This window comes from Nansenia antarctica (assembly GCF_963989245.1).
Source record: "Nansenia antarctica genome assembly, chromosome: 10".
In the NCBI taxonomy this organism is placed as follows: Eukaryota; Metazoa; Chordata; class Actinopteri; order Argentiniformes; family Microstomatidae; genus Nansenia; species Nansenia antarctica.
Window position 1 is genome coordinate 15198375 of NC_137680.1, and position 19328 is coordinate 15217702.

General features: G+C 42.0%; 2 protein-coding genes across 2 annotated transcripts; one reads left to right on the plus strand and one right to left on the minus strand.

Moving 5' to 3' along the window:
* Positions 1–9633: 9633 nt before the first annotated feature.
* Positions 9634–12915, minus strand: mettl6 (methyltransferase 6, methylcytidine). Its single transcript, XM_080540030.1, has 5 exons — positions 12556–12915; positions 12205–12339; positions 11759–11929; positions 10621–10762; positions 9634–10479 (listed from the first exon to the last, which is right to left on the minus strand). The coding sequence occupies exons 1-5, from the start codon at positions 12856–12858 to the stop codon at positions 10325–10327; spliced, it is 906 nt and encodes a 301-aa protein (XP_080396156.1). The 5' UTR covers positions 12859–12915; the 3' UTR covers positions 9634–10324.
* Positions 12916–13515: 600 nt separating this feature from the next.
* eaf1 (ELL associated factor 1) lies at positions 13516–19085 on the plus strand (the record flags this gene model as incomplete). The annotated part of the gene is made up of 6 exons (XM_080540057.1): positions 13516–13618; positions 14478–14572; positions 14910–15046; positions 15529–15701; positions 18392–18652; positions 19036–19085. The coding sequence occupies 6 exons, from the start codon at positions 13516–13518 to the stop codon at positions 19083–19085; spliced, it is 819 nt and encodes a 272-aa protein (XP_080396183.1).
* Between the last annotated feature and the right edge of the window lie 243 nt (positions 19086–19328).

A 19328-nucleotide genomic window follows, 5' to 3' on the forward strand; every position in this document is an offset into this window, starting at 1 on the left:
CATTGTGAGAGATGAAGCAGCGTGAGCTGTCAAAACGGAACAAAGCCGATATGCGGACAGACACGTTGTTAAGGCGAGAGACGCACTAGACTGAGACAGACGCTCAATCGGACTGTAACATCACAAGTAGCCTACAAAGGAAGTTTAAAAAGAGATGTATGTTTTCTAAACGGATAGACCGGTCATTTGAGAAAGAAAGACTCAGTAGAAACGTCTTTAGAGGAGATATCCATAGAGCCAGCGGCACAGACCCTCGTCTCTCCAGGCTGAGTGATGAAGTGAGCAGCCTGGTGTCTAGCCAGACCTCGTAACGCCCCCTTCTGCTGTCCTGTTTTAAATACCAGCCAACCACATTTATTTATGTAACAGTCGAGATATATTTGTCACAATTGGACACAAAGCGCTATTCATCTGTATGTGGTCAAACTGTTCTATAAACTAAGGGACAATTTGCTAGTGGCGCTACTGCTTACATAGCAGTAATCGTTTATGATAATCATCATAGCCATCAATGTTAAGGCCACTTGTTTCAGCGAAAGGAAATGATAATGGAATATGGATCACTTGTCAGCATACCAGCTATCCATTTTATTAAATAATAATGATAATAATAATGATAATAATGATGATGATAATAATAATAATAATGAATAATGAAATCCGTAATTAATCGTTGTATTGTCCGTTTAATGTCTTGTTAATGTTCAGTGTCATACCTTATTTATTGGAAGTCCTCCTGATCCCCACTACCCCCCTGTACAGTTTCTCTACTATAAATAAATAAATAAATAAATAATAATAATAATAATAATAATAATAATACATTATTCCTTCTTCTAGCAACTGACAAAAGCCATTTAGTACAATGATTGATGATGATTCACTTACTTAGACAATGTATTTGTTGTAAATCGCTTTGGATTAAGGCGTCTGCTAAATGCCAAACATTTAAAAATGTAATGTAAATTGAAATCAATCGTTTGTGTTTTACGAGATACCACACTGGCCTAATTCATCATAAAGGAGTATCATGTGTATCATGTGTATTCAAAAATGTCCCTTACTGATAGATCACTCTCATATTGACTAAACATCATAATTAGGAAAGTCTGATTCAAATAAAATGACTTCCTATGAAATCGTATGGGTTGCATCACATCACATCACATGTTAGCTGTGTATTGAATATCCAGTTACATAATGACAATGTACAGTACCACAATATAATTATATTATGGTGGCCTATATATGTCAAACCTTATGAGATATCAATGTATGAACAAAGAAGAATCATAATAAACCTAATACTATGTCTGCTATTCGACTTGTGCATACTCTCTACATCACCAATAGTTTGCTTAAAAGGACTATGTTTTAGTATGCATAACTGATCCTTAAAAATGTAATCACTCATCATAAGATGTATGTCTTCAAATAAACGTCCCTTTCCAAGAATAATGATTGGTGTTGTTGAGATTCTATTACAGAAGAAATACACAGAATTCATGTCACTAGCGATTAAGATGGAATTTCATAGCTTTTGTAACTGTTTCCCTTTCCATTGGACATTTTAAACATAAAGTGGGCCAGCAGCACACACAAACATCAAGCTAGCCTCTATTTATGTCTAAGCAGCAGTCGCAAGGAAACTAGCCTGTACTCATCTAGGTCACAAAACCCTTTTCAAACAAATCACATTGATGCTTTCTAGTGAACAATAGGGACATTTGTGCAGTGCACTGCAATGACTTCATAAACCAATGACATAAACCAATGAGTGCTATTGTGTGACCCAACAATCTAAACTGTCTTAAGGTACAGAGACATCTTGTTAGCTGTGCACTGTCCCTTCCTATCTTGATTCACACGTCACTGTGGACCAGCTATACCGAATGGCCGTGTTTTATTGGGATTGTGGGAAAGTGAGAGGGAGACCAACAAAGAGGGCTCACAGGACAGAAGGTGGCAGTGGGTGTTTTTGAACCTGTACAGTCATGGGAGGCCATCGACTGGTATTTACCATCTCTGACAACAGAAAGGGCATTTGCACACATGTATTCTTGATACTACAGGTGCAAGAAAAGACAGTGTGCAGGAGCCTTTTTTTCTATTTCTATTTACCATCTCCAACATGATATGATACAACAATCTGCTGCACTGTGCCACACCGTGCCCTACCACAGTGCAGATGATCTCAAGCACTGCCAATGTGATTGGTCATAGCACACGTTGAGGTCATCGTCACTGAAGGGCACTGATTCTCAGACTGACACAGTTCTTCTCAACAGTTCACTTTATGTTATTTATGTCTGCAGATAAGAGGTTCTAAAGATTGGTGCTGTGTGTGTTTTGGTGGTAGTGACATTTACTTTAATTTAGATTTTCTTTTTATCTCTTTTTTGTTGTTCATAATGTGTATATATGGGTGTTAAACTGAAACTTAAACACATTCAATTCTTTATTCAACATGGTATAGGTGTCTGCTTCATTGAAATATGTGTGATGTTTACTTCTGAAGTTATTGAGCTGCATGTCAGAAGAGGTTAAAAGGACACTTTGTACTAGTACTATATACATAATTGTACAAATTAAACATGTCAACACAAAGAGGACAGCACTTACAAACGTCATACTATTTATGTCTTAGCAGCAGTCACAAGAACACTAGCCTAGGCCTCAACACCCTTTTCAAACAGAATGGGGTAATATGCATACGTTCCTGTGTGTGAGTTCACAGTGTTCTAGTTCTTCAAAGTTTGTGAGGTGATAGCATCTTTTTAGCTGTGTACTTGTACTGTCCCTTCTATTTTAAATTCACACATCACTGTGGACAAGTTATGCAGAGTGGCCGTGTTTGAGATCAACTACATTGCAGTTGTATTTTCAGATTTGTTTTAATGAGATTGTGGGAACGTGAGAGGGAGACATACAAAGAGGGAGCTCAAACAAAACAAAGTGGGTTCTGAACCTGTTTTAAACCATGATGACCATGAGGACCTGTAGTGAGTCTGCCCAGGCACGTAGGGAGGTTCATGAAGGCATCGCGGTCTGGGGATTAAGTCCTCCTTACCATCCTGTCTCTCATATCTGAAAACACAGAAAGACAGACAGACAGACAGACAGACAGACAGCAATCTGCTGCACTGTGCAGCCCTCAAGCCCTGCCAATGTGATTATAGGCATAGGTTAGGAAGGCATCTTCACTGTCTGGGCATGAAGTCCTAGATTACCATCCTCTCTTTCCCTCATATCTGAAAACACACACACACACACACACACACACACAGACACACACACACACACACACACACACACACACAAAGAGACACACACAGAGACACACACAGACACATACACGCACACCTTGTGCATATACATTCCCTTTACCCCGCTTCTCCCTCACACACAGACATACTCCCTCTCCCTCTCCCTCTCCCACACACACGCCCATAGCAATATGAACCTTGTTTGCATTCCTCACACCCACCAGAGGAGAAACAGAAAAAGAGGATTGCAGGACTGATTGTTAGACGGTTGTGCAGAGTGCAGAGTAGACAAAGCGTCTGCTTGCCTCAAGGACACAGGATGAACTGGGTCTGTTAGCTAGAACACCAGTCCACACTGAGTAATAATGGGATGTGTACAACAAGAGGAGGGAGCAGGCACATTACAATCTCAAAGGAATTGGCAAATGGTGAGGGTGTGACTTCTTCAGGATGTCCGCCAGGCTCATTCAACTGCAAATAAAAAATCGAAATCAACGCTGACACCACCAAAATCCTACTACACTGCAATCCAACATGACACTGGTTTGACTAGTTATTCAGTAAGGGGTATTTCAGAAGAGGAGCAAAACATTTAAGTAGATCGTGGAATAGTCGTGACATTTTTTACTCACAATACTTTACAATAAAATGGTCAAAAAGTCTAAAACCGAAATATGTATAACAAAATAAAATAACAAAGACCAGAGTTGAACGTTCTTCTCAATAATACTTTATTACAAATAACAATGCCTGAGGCGGTCCATGGAGCGACTGCATGGGCCCCCTCAGAGCAGAACATCTTAACAGTTTGAATTTTTAAAAACATTCATCCTTCTCAGTTTACATTGCTCGTATGCAAATTATTCATACCTTATTGGATATTCACCACCAATATTTCATGGCTAAGGGATGTCCCTGTACCACTCTGCACCACTCTCTGACCTACAGGCTACAGAATGTTCTGATATCCTCCAGCCCCCTCCCCCATCTACACACACACAGCTCTTGGGCCTATACCGTATCTCTGGGCCTGTAGCTGTTTTAACCTTAACATCAATGTTCTCTGTGTTGCTATGAATTTTTACTATGATATGTTTGCCCTCGACTTTTTAGGCAGGACACAAATGCCTCAAATACAGCATCCAGCCAGGATGGTTGACATGAGAAGTAACATGTTATTTGGATAATTGTCCACAGATGATTTAGAGAACTAGTTAGTCTAACAATCTTTTAACCCTAGCCCTTACCCTAAACTATGCCCAAGCCTAACTCTCAATCTTGAATCCAATAAAAGCCGAGTTTCACTACATCAAACTCTTCTGAGTTCAGCAATTATTAAAAGCATATTCGCACTGGTGTCACTGTATTAATACAGGAAACACTGCGCCAGCTTTGTCTATCAGACCTGTAGCTTTCCACACCTCTGGCACTGAAATGACTGTCAACCCCTAAAGGAAATCTACAGTCCAGTCAGCATGTTCTCTCTAACTCTCAGGGGAAGTGGACATTTGTTTGAATAACAGGATATGTCAAACCCCTCCAGTCCTGATATATAGGGAGAACAGACAGACAGACAGACAGACTGTGTCCGCTTGCCTCTGACCTTAACCTGTCTGTGTGTGTGTGTGTGTGTGTGTGTGTGTGTGTGTGTGTGTGTGTGTGTGTGTGTGTGTGTGTGTCAGTGTATGTGTATGTGTGTGTGTGTGTGTGTGTGTGTGTGTGTCTGTGAGAGAGAGAAAGATCCCTCTCTATTGGGAAAGTGACACAGCAATGTAAGTGAGACGGATAGCGAGGTTTTCTTCAGTAGGGCGGAAGAACACTGAGGACAGAGATGTGTTGTATAGAATGGGCAGCGCCTGCTTCCTCTCATGGGAAATACAGAATCATGTCAGATCTATGGCATACACATCTAGCAGCGGCATAGCAGATTTCAGCCCCATCGGAAAGAGACGGAAAGCGGGAAAAGTCAAAAGAAAGAGGTGGAAGGGAGCAAGAGAGTAGGATAGAGAGAACAAAAGAGAGAACAGATGGAGACAGAGGATGAGAGAGAAAGAGATCGTACAGATTGTACTGTATCGCCCTCAGCAATTACACTTCTATCGCATATCTGTTATGCAATATCACCACATTCATGAGGGCCTTGTCACACAAAACGTTTGCGGTGCCAACAGCATCTGAAGATCCTGTAAGATCCTAAGAGGCTTTCAATGATCTCTTAGCGCTGCGAATGGAAAACATGCTAAATATGATAACACAGGAGAAGGGCCAACAAGAAGGCTCACATTCCCTATGTCATGATGAGGGGGACAAGTGTGATATTTTGAGAGGGAGGGAGGGACAGAGAGTGTGTTGTGAGGTTTCAGAAAATCATGTTTTGGAGTTCTATTCAGAAAAGACATGTGACAGGGACCACCTGTTTGTGGCCGGCGACTTTAAATAAATCCATATTTCTGTAAACACTTACAGTCCATATTTTTAGCAAACGCATAGTGGACATATTTGTGTGTGTGTGTGTGTGTGTGTGTGTGTGTGTGTGTGTGTGTGTGAGTGTGTGTTACACTCTCTCCTGTTGCTACACAATTGTCAATATGTTATTGTTAATACATTCGTTTTTTTATTGCATTAACATCATTGATTGTTGTTGATTCCTTGTTATATTGTTGAAGAGTTGCTTGTGCCAAGCATTTCGTTACATTGAATACCCTGTATCCCTTGTAATGACAAATACACTTTGAATTGACTTGAATTGTGTGTGGATGTGTGTGAAAGAACAGGGTGGGTATGTACCCGTGTCACGGATATTGCATTCCAGTGCTTTCGAGTGATGGGTGGACGAATTGGAGCCCCTGCGTACTCCGTGTACCCCGCTCCTACTGCCTGTGTTCCTGTAGACTTCCTATTGACAGGATGTTGAACAAGGACACAGAGTACTGATCTGGGTGTTCGGGCTAGCTAGCAGGATCTGTTCATGTCCATTCCATGTGTGGAAGTTATGTTAGTTATTAACTGATTTACAGTGACGGTACACTTGCTGTTAATTTAATGGCAGTAGACTTTGGGAATGGTGTCAATGTATTCTTTCAAAACCTTTTGGTGCAGGGTTAAATAAACATACTAACCCTATCTTTAACCAAACCCTTAACCCTCACCAAATTTTAACCAATACAGATTCAACATCGACTTGCAGGCTGAACCACCTAGCCTATCCCTTGTGAGAGACATAACCTACTGTTAGCCGACGTTCAGTAGCCAACATTGGAGAAGTAACAATCAGTAGCCTACTTGATGTCAGATTTGAAACATCTGCAATGTACTGGAGTAAATACCCCTGAAAAGGCTTTTAAAAGCCCAAGGGAGATGCCCTTTCAGCCCTGATGGTCTACTAGCATCATTAGCAACGAGGGGTAGAGGTATTGACTGACTGAATGTCACACCACAGAGGACGACTATGGTGCTATGGTGTGTGTGTCAATCAGCACTCACGTTCCTGATGTGATTGGACACGTGTCTACCTGTCTGTCTTCGTCTCCCAAAGGTGATAACACAGAGCATACGCGGACCACTGCTGGAAAGGGCAAACGTGAGGGGGCCATACATACACATACACACACTCACACAGAGGCAGGGACATACACACATGCACGTGCCCACACACACACACACACACACACACACACACACACACACACACACACACGGACACACACACAGTGAGTAAAAGGCTGCAGGTGGGTGGGTACAGTCGCTCTCACTCATACCATATAGGGGAGTGTTTTGGCGGTGATGCCAGGGGTGGGTGGATTTGATGGTGGAGGGGTGGAGGGGATGAGAGCAGACAGACATTTGATCACCTACAAACTAAACTCAGGGAACCATGATTAGGGGTATGTTAGTCTTTTTTCCAAGCACCAGGGGAGCCCCCCCTCCTAAATTTCGTTGTATGGTACCTGTACTGTATTAATGACAATAAAGACCATTCATTCATTCATTCATGTTGCCTCTTCATGAAAATGTCCTTTTGAGACATTGCTGCTACTATACTATTGCAATGTGCTACTATTGTGTTTTAGAAGAGGAGCGCTAATGAGTATTTCATCATACTGTCACCTACTCCACTGTATCCCAGTACATATAGCAATTAATGACCAACAACGGGGATAATCCCTACATCAGTCAAGCATCCTCATCCACCAATGGGGAAGCCTCCTCAGATTTTGAGAGACTCCTGAGAATACTCTGAGAAGATTGGCTGCAATTACCAAACTTCCTGTTTTACCTAAGGTTGGCCTCACATTGACCAGGTTAAGCCTGGATAAAAGGGTAGGCCTGTGACACACTACACCTCATTTCATATCAGAATATTGCCAATCAAAGTAGGGTAGACATGTAGGCTCTGTACAGAAACAGCCCCTAGGCCCTACTCCCCAAGACATTTAAGTATATTTGAGAGGACTGAATAAGCAATGCTACTCAAGGCTCTGTCCAGTAACATCAGCCACTACTCTCAAGACATGATCTGAAATGACTGGATAGTTATACGCAAGATGGGTAGTAGATTCCACCTATTCTGTCATAGGACATTTTTTTGTTACTAACATCCGTTTTACCATCTGTTCCAGTCAGCAGGTCTCTGTGGATTGAGACTCATCATTGTAGTGTTTTATTACTTGAGGAAGAGGAAGTTACAGTAACTTACAGTACGTGCCTTATTAGATTCAGATTAGCTTCACAATCCTACTTTAAATGAACATGACGGTTAGAGCGGAACCCAAGAGCGAAACAGCCTTCCTCCCATCTAAGCCTATCAGAGCAGTTAGGGGATAATAAAGAAAGATTGCATTTTAAAAGTGACCCCTCTTACTTACCCAGGGCCAGACTGTGGTGCAGTAAAAGTAAACTACTAATGTTATTCCTCCAGTTGTTCCAGCCAACAACCGCTTTTAACCTCATTGACCCCGACTATCACATTATGGGCCAGTTTCACAGACAAGGTTTAAGCCTAATCCTGGACTAAAAAGCATCTTCAATGGAGATTTTACATTGAAAGTGTGATTTAGTCCAGGACTAGGCTTAAGCCTTGTCTGTGAAACTGGCCCTATGAGTCCCAGGTACAACAGCTTGCATGTTCCAAACCTCAATGATTGCTACCATCAGAAGACATGCCTGACAAGTTCAAGAAGCAAAACTTCATCACGGAAGATAAGACAAAATAAGTTTCATGTGATGCGTATTACTCCTTAACATTGAAAGATGAAACTGAACTTAATTAATGATGTCAGAAATGATTGATGTTTCAGGATACAGTTTAATCCAGACCATATTTATTTCTCACACAATATGGTATCTTCCCACGGTTGTATGCTCATTGAAGGAGTACAACACCTTCTAACAGTAGCTGGATAGTTTTAAAACTGACCTTGACCAATCCTCCAGAATACAGATGGTAATGTTCAGTGTTCTAAAATAAACATTTAGTTGAGATCACACATGAAGTAATTTGATTATAGACATTTGAAATAATCGCTGTAACACGCCCTTTCCTCGTGTTGGTATATACAGTATCTAAAATATGCTAATAGTTTTTACTTATATGATATTTCAGTGTGGACACATGATGAATCTGGTGAAGCTGCAAGGGGAAGGCCAGTTTGCTGAGAATGTTACTCTAGCTGACATGAGAGAGTTTCTATTGAAGAAGGGAACTAAAGCAACTGCAGTCAACCAGTGATTCCAGGTGGGCAGGACGTACATTTGTGACCGCATCCCCATTGTGATAAATGATCAAAACTGTTTTTTATACAGGGCAGAATCTGTATAGCCTCAAATGAAAGTATTTTGTTCTGTGATGGAAATATTAAGTACATTATTTGTTGAATTCAGTGATAAGGACAGGGGTCAGGACAGGATCAAAAAAAGGCTGGATTTAAAAAAATAAATCTCACAGGTTTATCAAAATAAGCCTGGATTGTCCTTCAGCGATGTTTATGGAATACCCCCCAGATACAAGGGATGTGTCTGTACAGCTGTCCAACATGGGTGAAAATGGTACATGCTTTGCTGCCCCCTTGTGGTAAAAGGTGGACGAGATAACTTAAAATGGCTTTGGCTCCAACCCAAACTTTACAGTATATTGTGTTCTTGATCTACAGTAGTTCCTTTACCCTTCTCCTATTTCTGTCACCTAAATCAATCAATAAAAAGTCTAAATGAAAAGTGGAAAAATTACAGTATATGAACATGACAGATTTCTTACAAAATATACATAAATGCAAAATTCCTTCAGTCAGTTTATTGATATAAAAACATAACCAAAAACATTTAATTGCATGTAAAGCATTACCAACATGTGAGTCCAGTGACATCTGGATAAATTAGTTGGATCAGTACATTTGTGAAGGTTTGAAACATTTTCTGAGCATAATTGTTCTGTGAGCATGACCTTCACAGATCTAGGATCAGATTGTTTTTATTTTTAAAAAAATTGATGGACTGCACTTATATAGCGCCTTTATCCAAAGCGCTTTACAACGGCCTCTCATTCACCCATTCACACACACATTCACACACCAATGGCGGCATGCTACCATGCAAGGCGCCGGCCTGCTCACTGGGAGCAATTTGGGGTTCAGCGTCTTGCCCAAGGACACTTCGACATGTGGCCAGCCGGGGCTCGAACCGCCGATCTGCCAACCTTGCTCTACCTCCTGCGCCACAGCCGCCCCCTACAGCCAGTAGAACCTTGCTTTTCTGACAGACAGTTTAAAGAAATGTGCACTTCAATCACTTTTGATTCAATCACTACATCAAAAAAAGATGTATTCCCTGTATCAGTGGAAAACCTGGTTTCAAATATTTGAAAAACTTAAAATCATCCTTGATTTAGCCTGCCTTGCAATAGCCGTTTGCTCTTCTGTGGTTCCTTTGTGCCTAACAAGTTAAAACAAGCACATCTCATGTGAAATCATCATCGTCAGTTCGATTACTTATTTTGCCACAGTGGTTATCGGCACCTCTGCCTACTCAGTGGGCCTATGTAGAGTGGGAGGGGCATGGGGACATCAGGAGTCTGGTGATTGGTCTGGCCTTCTGAACTTGCTCTGAAGGAACACCCTAGGCACACAGAGCCCCTCCTTCTTATTGATGGTTTCTCGTAGGACATAGTCATTGGTCACACTCTGGAACCCCGCCCCCTCAAACAGAACAGCTAGGTACTCTGAAAGAGAGAGAGCTCTGCTGGTGAAAAATGATGAGATATGGGGGAGACAGATATAGCAAGAAAAAGAAAAAGTGTGACACACAAAGACAGTGGGAGAAAGAGACAAAGACAGAAATATGGAGAGAGAAAGAGACTGACCTTTTGAGAAGAAATAGGACCTGGTGCCATCTTGTCGGACGTAGAAGTTCTGTCCCAGTTTGTTGCCCGACTTAAACCGGAGCATGGCGTGGTCATGAAGTCCATAGTCCCTGAACAGAACGATGCCCCCTGGCTTCAACACCTGCCAAAGCAACATCAAGTCTATAAGCACACTATGAACACACTCATCGAGTCTACAAACACACTCATCAGCTCTTATGGTGGTCACACACAATTTATTGTGACCGGCCTACGGCACACATGTACAACAATCATGCTGTCTAATCAACATATTGATATGCCACACCTGTCAGGTGGATGGATTATCTCAGCGGCAAAGGAGAAGTGCTCACTAACACAGATTTAAACAAATTTGTGAAGAACATTTTTAGAGAAAATGGCCTTTGTGTACATAGAAAAAGTCTTAGATCTTTGATTTCAACTCGTGAAAAAAAGTGTGTTTATATTTTTGTTCAGTGTAATTTAGAACTTTAGTATCCCCCCATGACATTTGATTTGTTATATGGTTATTCTCTTAGAATATATGGGACATGGATGAACTGACTTTGTTGTGATCATTGAGGGATGGGTCCTGTGGAGAGGGTTTTCGTTTTCTTTTATTTGTGTTATAAAAGGTGACTAATACAAATTTGATCACAAAAAAAAAATGCATAGGCCTCCTATTCTCCTTAAGTGGGACAGTAGAATGTGTGAAAGAGCAATGCGTTTTATATAACCTTTCAACAGGATATATAAATCACCTATGACATCTGGCATTCAGCAAAAACCTTTGTACAGCCACTGAGAAAATGAGTGAAACGGTCAAATGAGTTTCGTAAAAAAATGTGTTGAAATGTCTATGAAGGGTTCTGACTTGACTGATCCCCACAATATTTCCTGTAACTATTTAGTATTTACTAGTATTTACTATTTTGTTGACATGCTTGTTGTTTTTCGGACGCTAGTGTCAACAATTATTTCCTTGGGAAATAGTCATAGATCAACAAAAGGACACTTAAAGCAGAAATAAGTAATTGAGTGACACAAAATCACACGGTCATTGCACCATCAACACTCTCTTGTCTGTGTTACTATTGTATTCTGTGTTTTCAAGAGAGTGCTAGCGAGTCTCCCTCACCCTGTGGAGGTTCTCCAAAGCCTGCTGCATCTTGTCTGGGTGGATGGCTGAGAGGACAAATATGAGTGTGGCCACGTCCACACTCCCCTCGGGCACGTTACCCCTCAGGTCGTCCTTGGTCAGGTCACACTGGAACGCACAGCAGCGGTCAGGGCAGTAAAGGGGGTTTTGCTGGGGGGGGGAAGAGGGAGAAAGGGGTTTTAGGCGCAGAGTTGTTTTAGGGGAAAGAGAAACAAAGTGAGTCTCTACCGTTGCCAGACCCAGGACGTGAACCTGCGTTCCTCGACAAAAGGTAATCCTAAAATCAGGGTCTTACCAAGCTGAAGACGGCACTACTTCAGAAAGAATGGTGTGTGTGCTTGGGCAGTAGCAAATACTGTACATTGTTCCAACATGGTTGGTTGACTCTTGTCCAGAATCACCTTTGTATGTGGAGCTATACTCACCTTCACAAACTCCACAGCTCTCGGCGAGAAGTCACAGGCATAGGCAAAGATGTTGAGGTCCTCCTCCAAGAGAGGGAAAATACAGTTGCCCACCCCACAGCCTGCCTCCAATAGAACCAGCCTCTGAGCTTCAAACTGAGAGAGAGAGAGAGAGAGAGAGAGAGAGAGAGAGAGAGAGAGAGAGAGAGAGAGAGAGAGAGAGAGAGAGAGAATATCAAACTAACATCTTTGATTTGATGAATGAGACACAGACATTGTATTTCATATGTTCAGACAAACACTATTGGTCTATATTGCAGTGTTTGGTGTTCAAATCCAACCAAATAGTGTCCTATGCCCCCTTTCCTTTACCTCGCGACACAACTTAAGTTCCTCAAACTCTCTAGTGGTCCAATGCCTGTCCTTGAAAAAGTGTGTTGTGTTTCTTTTGTAGAACAAGTCCCAGTTTTTCTGTGCTTCCTTTTCCAACTTCATTTGCTTGAAGTCGGACACCAAAGTCTGGTCGCTGGACAGTTTATCCATCTCTTCTTCAGTCAGAGTCCTGTTAAAAATGTTAATGGAAGCCTTAGTTTGGCTGGGTGAGGCTGAACATGACAAGCTGTCTCCTACTGGGGCTGAAACATCTGCTCTGTCCTCCTGCTTGGGCAGAGCCATGGTACTATTTACCTTTGTGCACAAACACACTTACTATCCTCAATTCTATTCTATTAATCCATGTTATATTTTCCTGCTGTTGTTCACGTATCTGGATAGTGCTGAGACACAGAGTGTTAGATCCACGGCAGAAGACAAACGCACACAATGTTGTAAAAATACTTAATTCTACGTTTGAAATGAGTGAAAATAACTTCCTAGAAGACTCGTGAAGCACGACGTGCATCGGTGTTCTTCCTCCGTACGGGAATGAACGCTCAATACGACGGTTCCTACATGGTTTTATATACAGACCCGTTGACTTATTCATGTAGAATTACTTTTTGTTTCATAACATTCGATTGTATACTAATAAGCGAGTGATGTATGTATTTTAGGTGAATACAAATTCAGATTAGATTGTGATCAATTTAGGAAATTTAGTATTTTCACAGTGGGTCTGCGGAGCCTATCGGCGACATGTCCTGACTGGACCACAACAGCCAGGAGGCGGGGTCGTCTGTCTCTGAACATACTAACAGGTTCTCCATACCTGGCTAGGCAACACACACTTGATCTTGTGTACTTGTCTTGCACCAACAAATATTATCATAAGGGTTTTTATAAAAAAAAAACATTTTGTTAAATCAATGTGAACCTTGGTTTTTAAACGGAGCCATGAATGGAAACACCAACCCGCTCCTGGACAAAGAGGAACACGTACTGAGGCTGGGGGAGAGCTTCGAGAAGAGGCCAAAGTCGTCCTTCCATACGATCAGATGTTAGTACCGAATGCACCAGAGATCATTTCGTGACGTTAGAATTATAAGGTTCTACCTCCATTTTTGGTCAAAATTGAGTTTTTTTTTACATAATCTGATCCATTAGGTGTTTATTAATGCCTGTGGTGTTATTTTTTTAAATGTTGACATTTTTGAGTTAGTAATTCATCAAATACAAAGGTTCCATCTCACAAAACATAATGGAATGTAAACACTTTGACGCTCAATATCTCTGAACTGCCCTAAACGGAGATAGAACCTTATCATTCTAAACTCACGAGATGCCTTAGTACCTACTATTACCTACCCTTCTCACACCAGTACATATATATATATATATATATATATATATATATATATATATATATATACATTTAGTCGTCCACATGGTTTGGTGTCTCGTACATAACAACATTGCGTCATTGCGTAACTCGCTTTACACTTAAAGCTTTGGTGTTTCATGAAAAGTGTGTATCTGTCATTCTGCCTCTTAACTTGTAGTTACTCCGAAATGATCTTGAATTGTCCAAATACATCAAATCAATATAACGGGATTAGGTTTGAGGAATGTAAGATTGCTTATTATCGAAGGAATATCAGGTATCAAGTTCAAAGTGTACTATGTAGGCTACTGTATGTATGGGCAGTAACAGTAGGATTCAAACACAGTAACACACAGTAGTGGTAGCACAATAACACAATAGTATCGTAGAATACAGTACTAAAAATACAATAACAACAGTACAGTAAACATGTTTTCCAAGTCCGAAATAAGCTCCCTAGGATCAACTGTGTGTTAAAGAATGTCTCACTGTGTGTACCATTTTGTTGTCCTCACTACCACATTCACATTTTCAGATGATTTCAAACCAGCGTCCATTGACACCAGCTGCGAGGGAGAGTTACAAGTTGGGAAAGGAGATGAAGTGACCATCACATTACCTCACATTCCAGTAAGATTGGACGTGCCTATTCTCTACTGTAACTCAGTTGTCACGGTTAAGTCAAGCATCAGGCTATTCTTTGGTACTATATTTCAATATATACTGACATAAGTTATATACCTATACCCTAATGAAACACACTTAAAGTAAATTGCCCAATTGAATATGATGTTGTACAAATAGGCTACATGATTTGTCATTTGCATACTGACTGAAAACAGACATTGTTAAATGGTATTTTACCTGCAACAAAGTTGACATTATACCAAAACAAAATATAGGGGCCTGCTTTTGGTCCTATGCTTTGTTCATGTTTTTTTTCCTGTCTTTTGTCTTGTATTGACAGGGCTCCACACCACCCATGACAGTATTTAAAGGGAACAAGCGGCCATATCAGAAAGACTGTGTTCTGATCATCAACCACGACACTGGGGAGTTCATGTTGGAGAAGCTAAGCAGCAGTATTCAGGTCAAGAAAACCAGGTCAGAAATGTAACCGACACAGAGTGAATACAATAACCAACACAGACAAAGATTCAGTTAAACAGACAGGCAAAATGATCAAGGAATGTGTTACCTGAACAACAAAGTGACGTTCCTCCGGACTCAATAATTCTGGGGGCAACTCCGGTCCTGAAGAGCTACTGCTCTGGTCCTGAAGAGATACTGCTCTGGTCCTGAAGAGATACTGCTCCGGTCCTGAAGAGCTACTGCGTGCACTGAGCAGCACCAACACATCTGATTCCACTAATCATGGTCCAGATTGATGAAGATCATTGATTGGCTGGTTGTAAGAAAGTGGTGTGTCAGTGCACGACTGGAACAAATGCCTGGACACCCAAAACACGCTCTTCAGGACTGTAGTTGGAGAAACTGGTCTGAGATACAACATCCTAATATGGGCGTCATCCTACCCAGGCCTCATGCATCAGTGGATTTTTAACTATTGACATTCTCTGTTTCAGGGCCGAGGGCAGTAGTAAGATCCAGGCGAGGATCGAGCAGCAGTCAGTGCGGGCTAACCAGCCCCCCACACAGTTCCGCGCCCCCACCAAGCCAGGGGCGGGGGCCAAGACCTCCCCCTCACCCTCCAAGGACAACCCCTCCCCCGAGCCTCAGCTAGATGACATCAAGAGAGGTAAGATCTCAGCCTCCGCTTGTGTTCACCCAAGATCCTTTATTGATTTGGCCAGTGACTGTATGTAGTACTATATATCTACAGTGTATTATGCATCTTATTTATCTTGTATAACAAGAGACAATGATAATCCAATGACTTTGAAATTATTCAGACTGCCTATTTCCTATTGATTAATTCCATATTGACAAGACCTGGGTCAGAAGGTATTTGAAATACTTTCAAATACTTGAGCCATATTGGTGCCAATATGGGAACCAATATTATATTATTTTATTCAAACCTACTGTAAGAAACACTTAATTGAAATCCTAATTGCTCTTGAAAATCAGGTATACAAAGCCCCTTTTCCACTATCGAGCTTCTTTGGCGCTTTTCCATATGTCGGCCCGGGTCGGGTCAGGTCGGCTCGGCTCGCTTCTTTAGCTCCCCTTCGATACCAGGGTCTAAATTTAGACCCGGAATCTTTTTGCCAGGCTGCGGGTGACGTGTGACGCTGCACACCGTTGATTGGTCAATGGAAATCGTCATCCCATGTTCATAGATTTCTTCGCTAACCGCCATCTTGAAATACCACATTCGCTCTTGGAAAATGTCACTACAGTTTCTGTAATAGCTTATTAATAAAGATTCGAAAAATTATGCTGACCATCGTATTATCTTAGTTTAATGTCATTTCAATGCATCATAGAACTTTTATTTACAACAAGCATAACACAAAAATCGCTATTATGCACCGTCTTTGCCCGTGAATAACACCGGCTGTGAATGTGGTAGAAACACAATACTCCTTTGCTAACTTCACCATCGGTATACGGTCATTTTGAGCCCTTAACCACCGCGCTGACACCCCGAGAAGTTATGCTTTTAACCGTAAACTAAATGAACCGGGAGTTCACCCGGCCGCTGCTGCTCGCAGCACCGCTTGCTGCTGGTTGAAAGTCCCGTTCACCCGCTGCTGCAAGCGTATCTATAACCAACGCGGAGATTGAATGAGCCCCGCGTCAGTCAGCCTTTCCGTAGAAATACATAGCTCCGTTATATATCTAATGTTACATGTTTTAAGGCTGATCTGTGCATGATAGTGCTGCATTATGTTGATCTATTTATATCGATCTATTCTTGCCAATTCCTTATTACCAGTGGAAAGGGGGATGGCTAAAACACTTTGAATGGGATAGATAGGACTTTCCGTTCAATGAAGCATTGATACTCGCGAGTTCATCTCGCTTTTCCCCCCGTTGATGTATTAAACAATCTAAGCAATCTAATCAGAGCAGTTGTTATTATGTAATATTATTGATGGATGTGCCATTTTTGATGGAGAGCAGTGAGCGGATGACTGGATGTGAGCATGTATTTGACTAATGCCGATAGTCTTGCTCCGACACCGGAGCTGTCTACAGCGGATTCAAACTATCGTAATTCATGAACTATATGCCCAATCTAAAAAATTCAAAGAGTTTCTGAAAGCAGAGAAGTTGCACTTTTTGAACAGTTGAACTGTACAGAGATTCCGACCCGTGTTGAACATCCTATTTCCTTGTCAAATCGTGTATGCTGTGCGCCTAATCTATCCTGAGATGACACAACGCATTTAAGATCACAATCCTCAATAGATTGATTCCATCGTTTTACCGACAAGAAGATTCTACAATCTATCAGCCTTTCCGTAGAAATACATCGCTCCCTGTATAACGTTATATATCTAACGTTACATGCTTTAAGGCTGATCTGTGCATGATGGTGCTGCATTTTGACATAATTCTTCTCGCATTTCCCCCCGTTGTGCTGTGCCGTTCCATAGTCCAGAGCTTCATCATCCCCCTTCTAAAACTGCCATCACCCCTTTCCATCCCTGGCGTCATTTTATCAATGAACGTGGTATTATACATATTTACATATTACATATTTGTTGTTATTTATGGAAGTGTCCGGTTGCTGGAGGAACCAGGACGCCGGCTACACTGCACAGTTTAGCCCGAAATAGAGAGAGTGCAGCACCGCGCCAGCTGGATGAAATTCCTGTTGACAGCGGGGGGAGAGAATCGTTTGAATTCGCTGCCGCGCTGTGTCGACGGTGATAGGAGTGTAGGATCGACACCATTCAAATGGTTTTGGATTCCCTGTCCTCTCCCCTATCCGGACACGTTTGAATTGTTATCCTAACCCACGGTAAACCGAAGTTATTAACCCGCAAAGGGCACCGTGTTTGTCCGCACACAATGATACTACAGTTCATAAAGCAGACAAGTGAAGGCAGTGGTTTTAAGGGTTCAAAAAACATGACTTTATTATGTGTACATAGCTTCCTCTCTCTCTTTCTCTTTCTCTCCAAAAAACCACGGTTAATAATATACCACATGCCGAGGGAAAGGCATACGATAGCTTCAAGTTCCTCCATGTTGCTGTTGTTGTGGCTGTGTTGTGTCTCGTGAAAATATACGTCACCACCATGGCGCGCTTTTATGACGCGTAACTCCGCCTACTATCTCCTACTCCTCCTACTAGTTCCTGGTCTGTTGTGTATAGTGGAAAACCAGAACTGTTCAAAAGCGGGCCGACCCGAACCGAGCCGAAGCGACCCGGGCCGCTGATGGAAAAGCGCCACAAGTAGAGTGATCATGTGGCACAGGCTGTGTATTGACTGTGTATGGCCTCTCTTCTGCCCCCTCCTGGACGTGCTGCAGAGCTGCGAGCTGAGGTGGAGGTGATAGAGCAGATGAGCAGCAGTGGCAGCAGTAGCTCCTCCGACTCGGCCAGTGGCTCGGGCAGCGGGGGCGACAGCTCCAGCAGCGACGGGGAGCACGACCCACCTCACCCCCTCCCCCTCCCCCTCCCCCTCCCTCTTCCCCTCAGCCAGCCCTCCCCCAACCGCATCCCCGCCCCCACCATGGCCAACGGAGGGCCGGACAGGCAGCAGGGCAGCAACCAGCTGATGAATACGCTCAGTGAGTACTGCACCTCATATGCCTGGAGAGAGGGTGGTCACTCAGGAAGAGAACTGTCATTCTGATTCAAGAATATTGAAAATAAAAGGCCGAATTTTGAATTCTTGAATTTGACACTTTTGGATAGTTAAGTTATCTTAGAGCGATAATAATTTAGCAAAAAAATAAATATGATTAGTGCCTGTTTTCTCCTTAGGGAATTTTTTACCTCAGGGAATTTGTAGAAATACTGTCTAAATAAGCAAATAGTTTCAGTCCAAAACATCTTCCAGCAATAACTGTGCTTGGTGGGACACAAAGTAATAATGGAGCCTTCATGAAATGAAGGAAGCTGGATGAAGAGTTTTAACATGATAAGAACATGTGTTGTTGTGTGTCCACAGGGAACGACCTCCAGTTGAGCGAGTCGGGCAGCGACAGTGACGACAACTGAATCATCACCACTCCCACCACCATCCCTCCCCCTCGCTTTCTACCTCTCATCACACCTTCCTTACTCTCCTCTTTATTTTTCTCTGCCTGTTTCTTTGCTGTGGTAACCCAACCGTAAAGCCTGGTTTTTAATTGTATATTTTAATATCTCTCAAAACGCTGGCCATCCTGGAAATTTAATAGAGTGTATTTTTATTATCTGTATATTTTGTTTTGTATCTCAGAATTTAAATCCTTTTACATA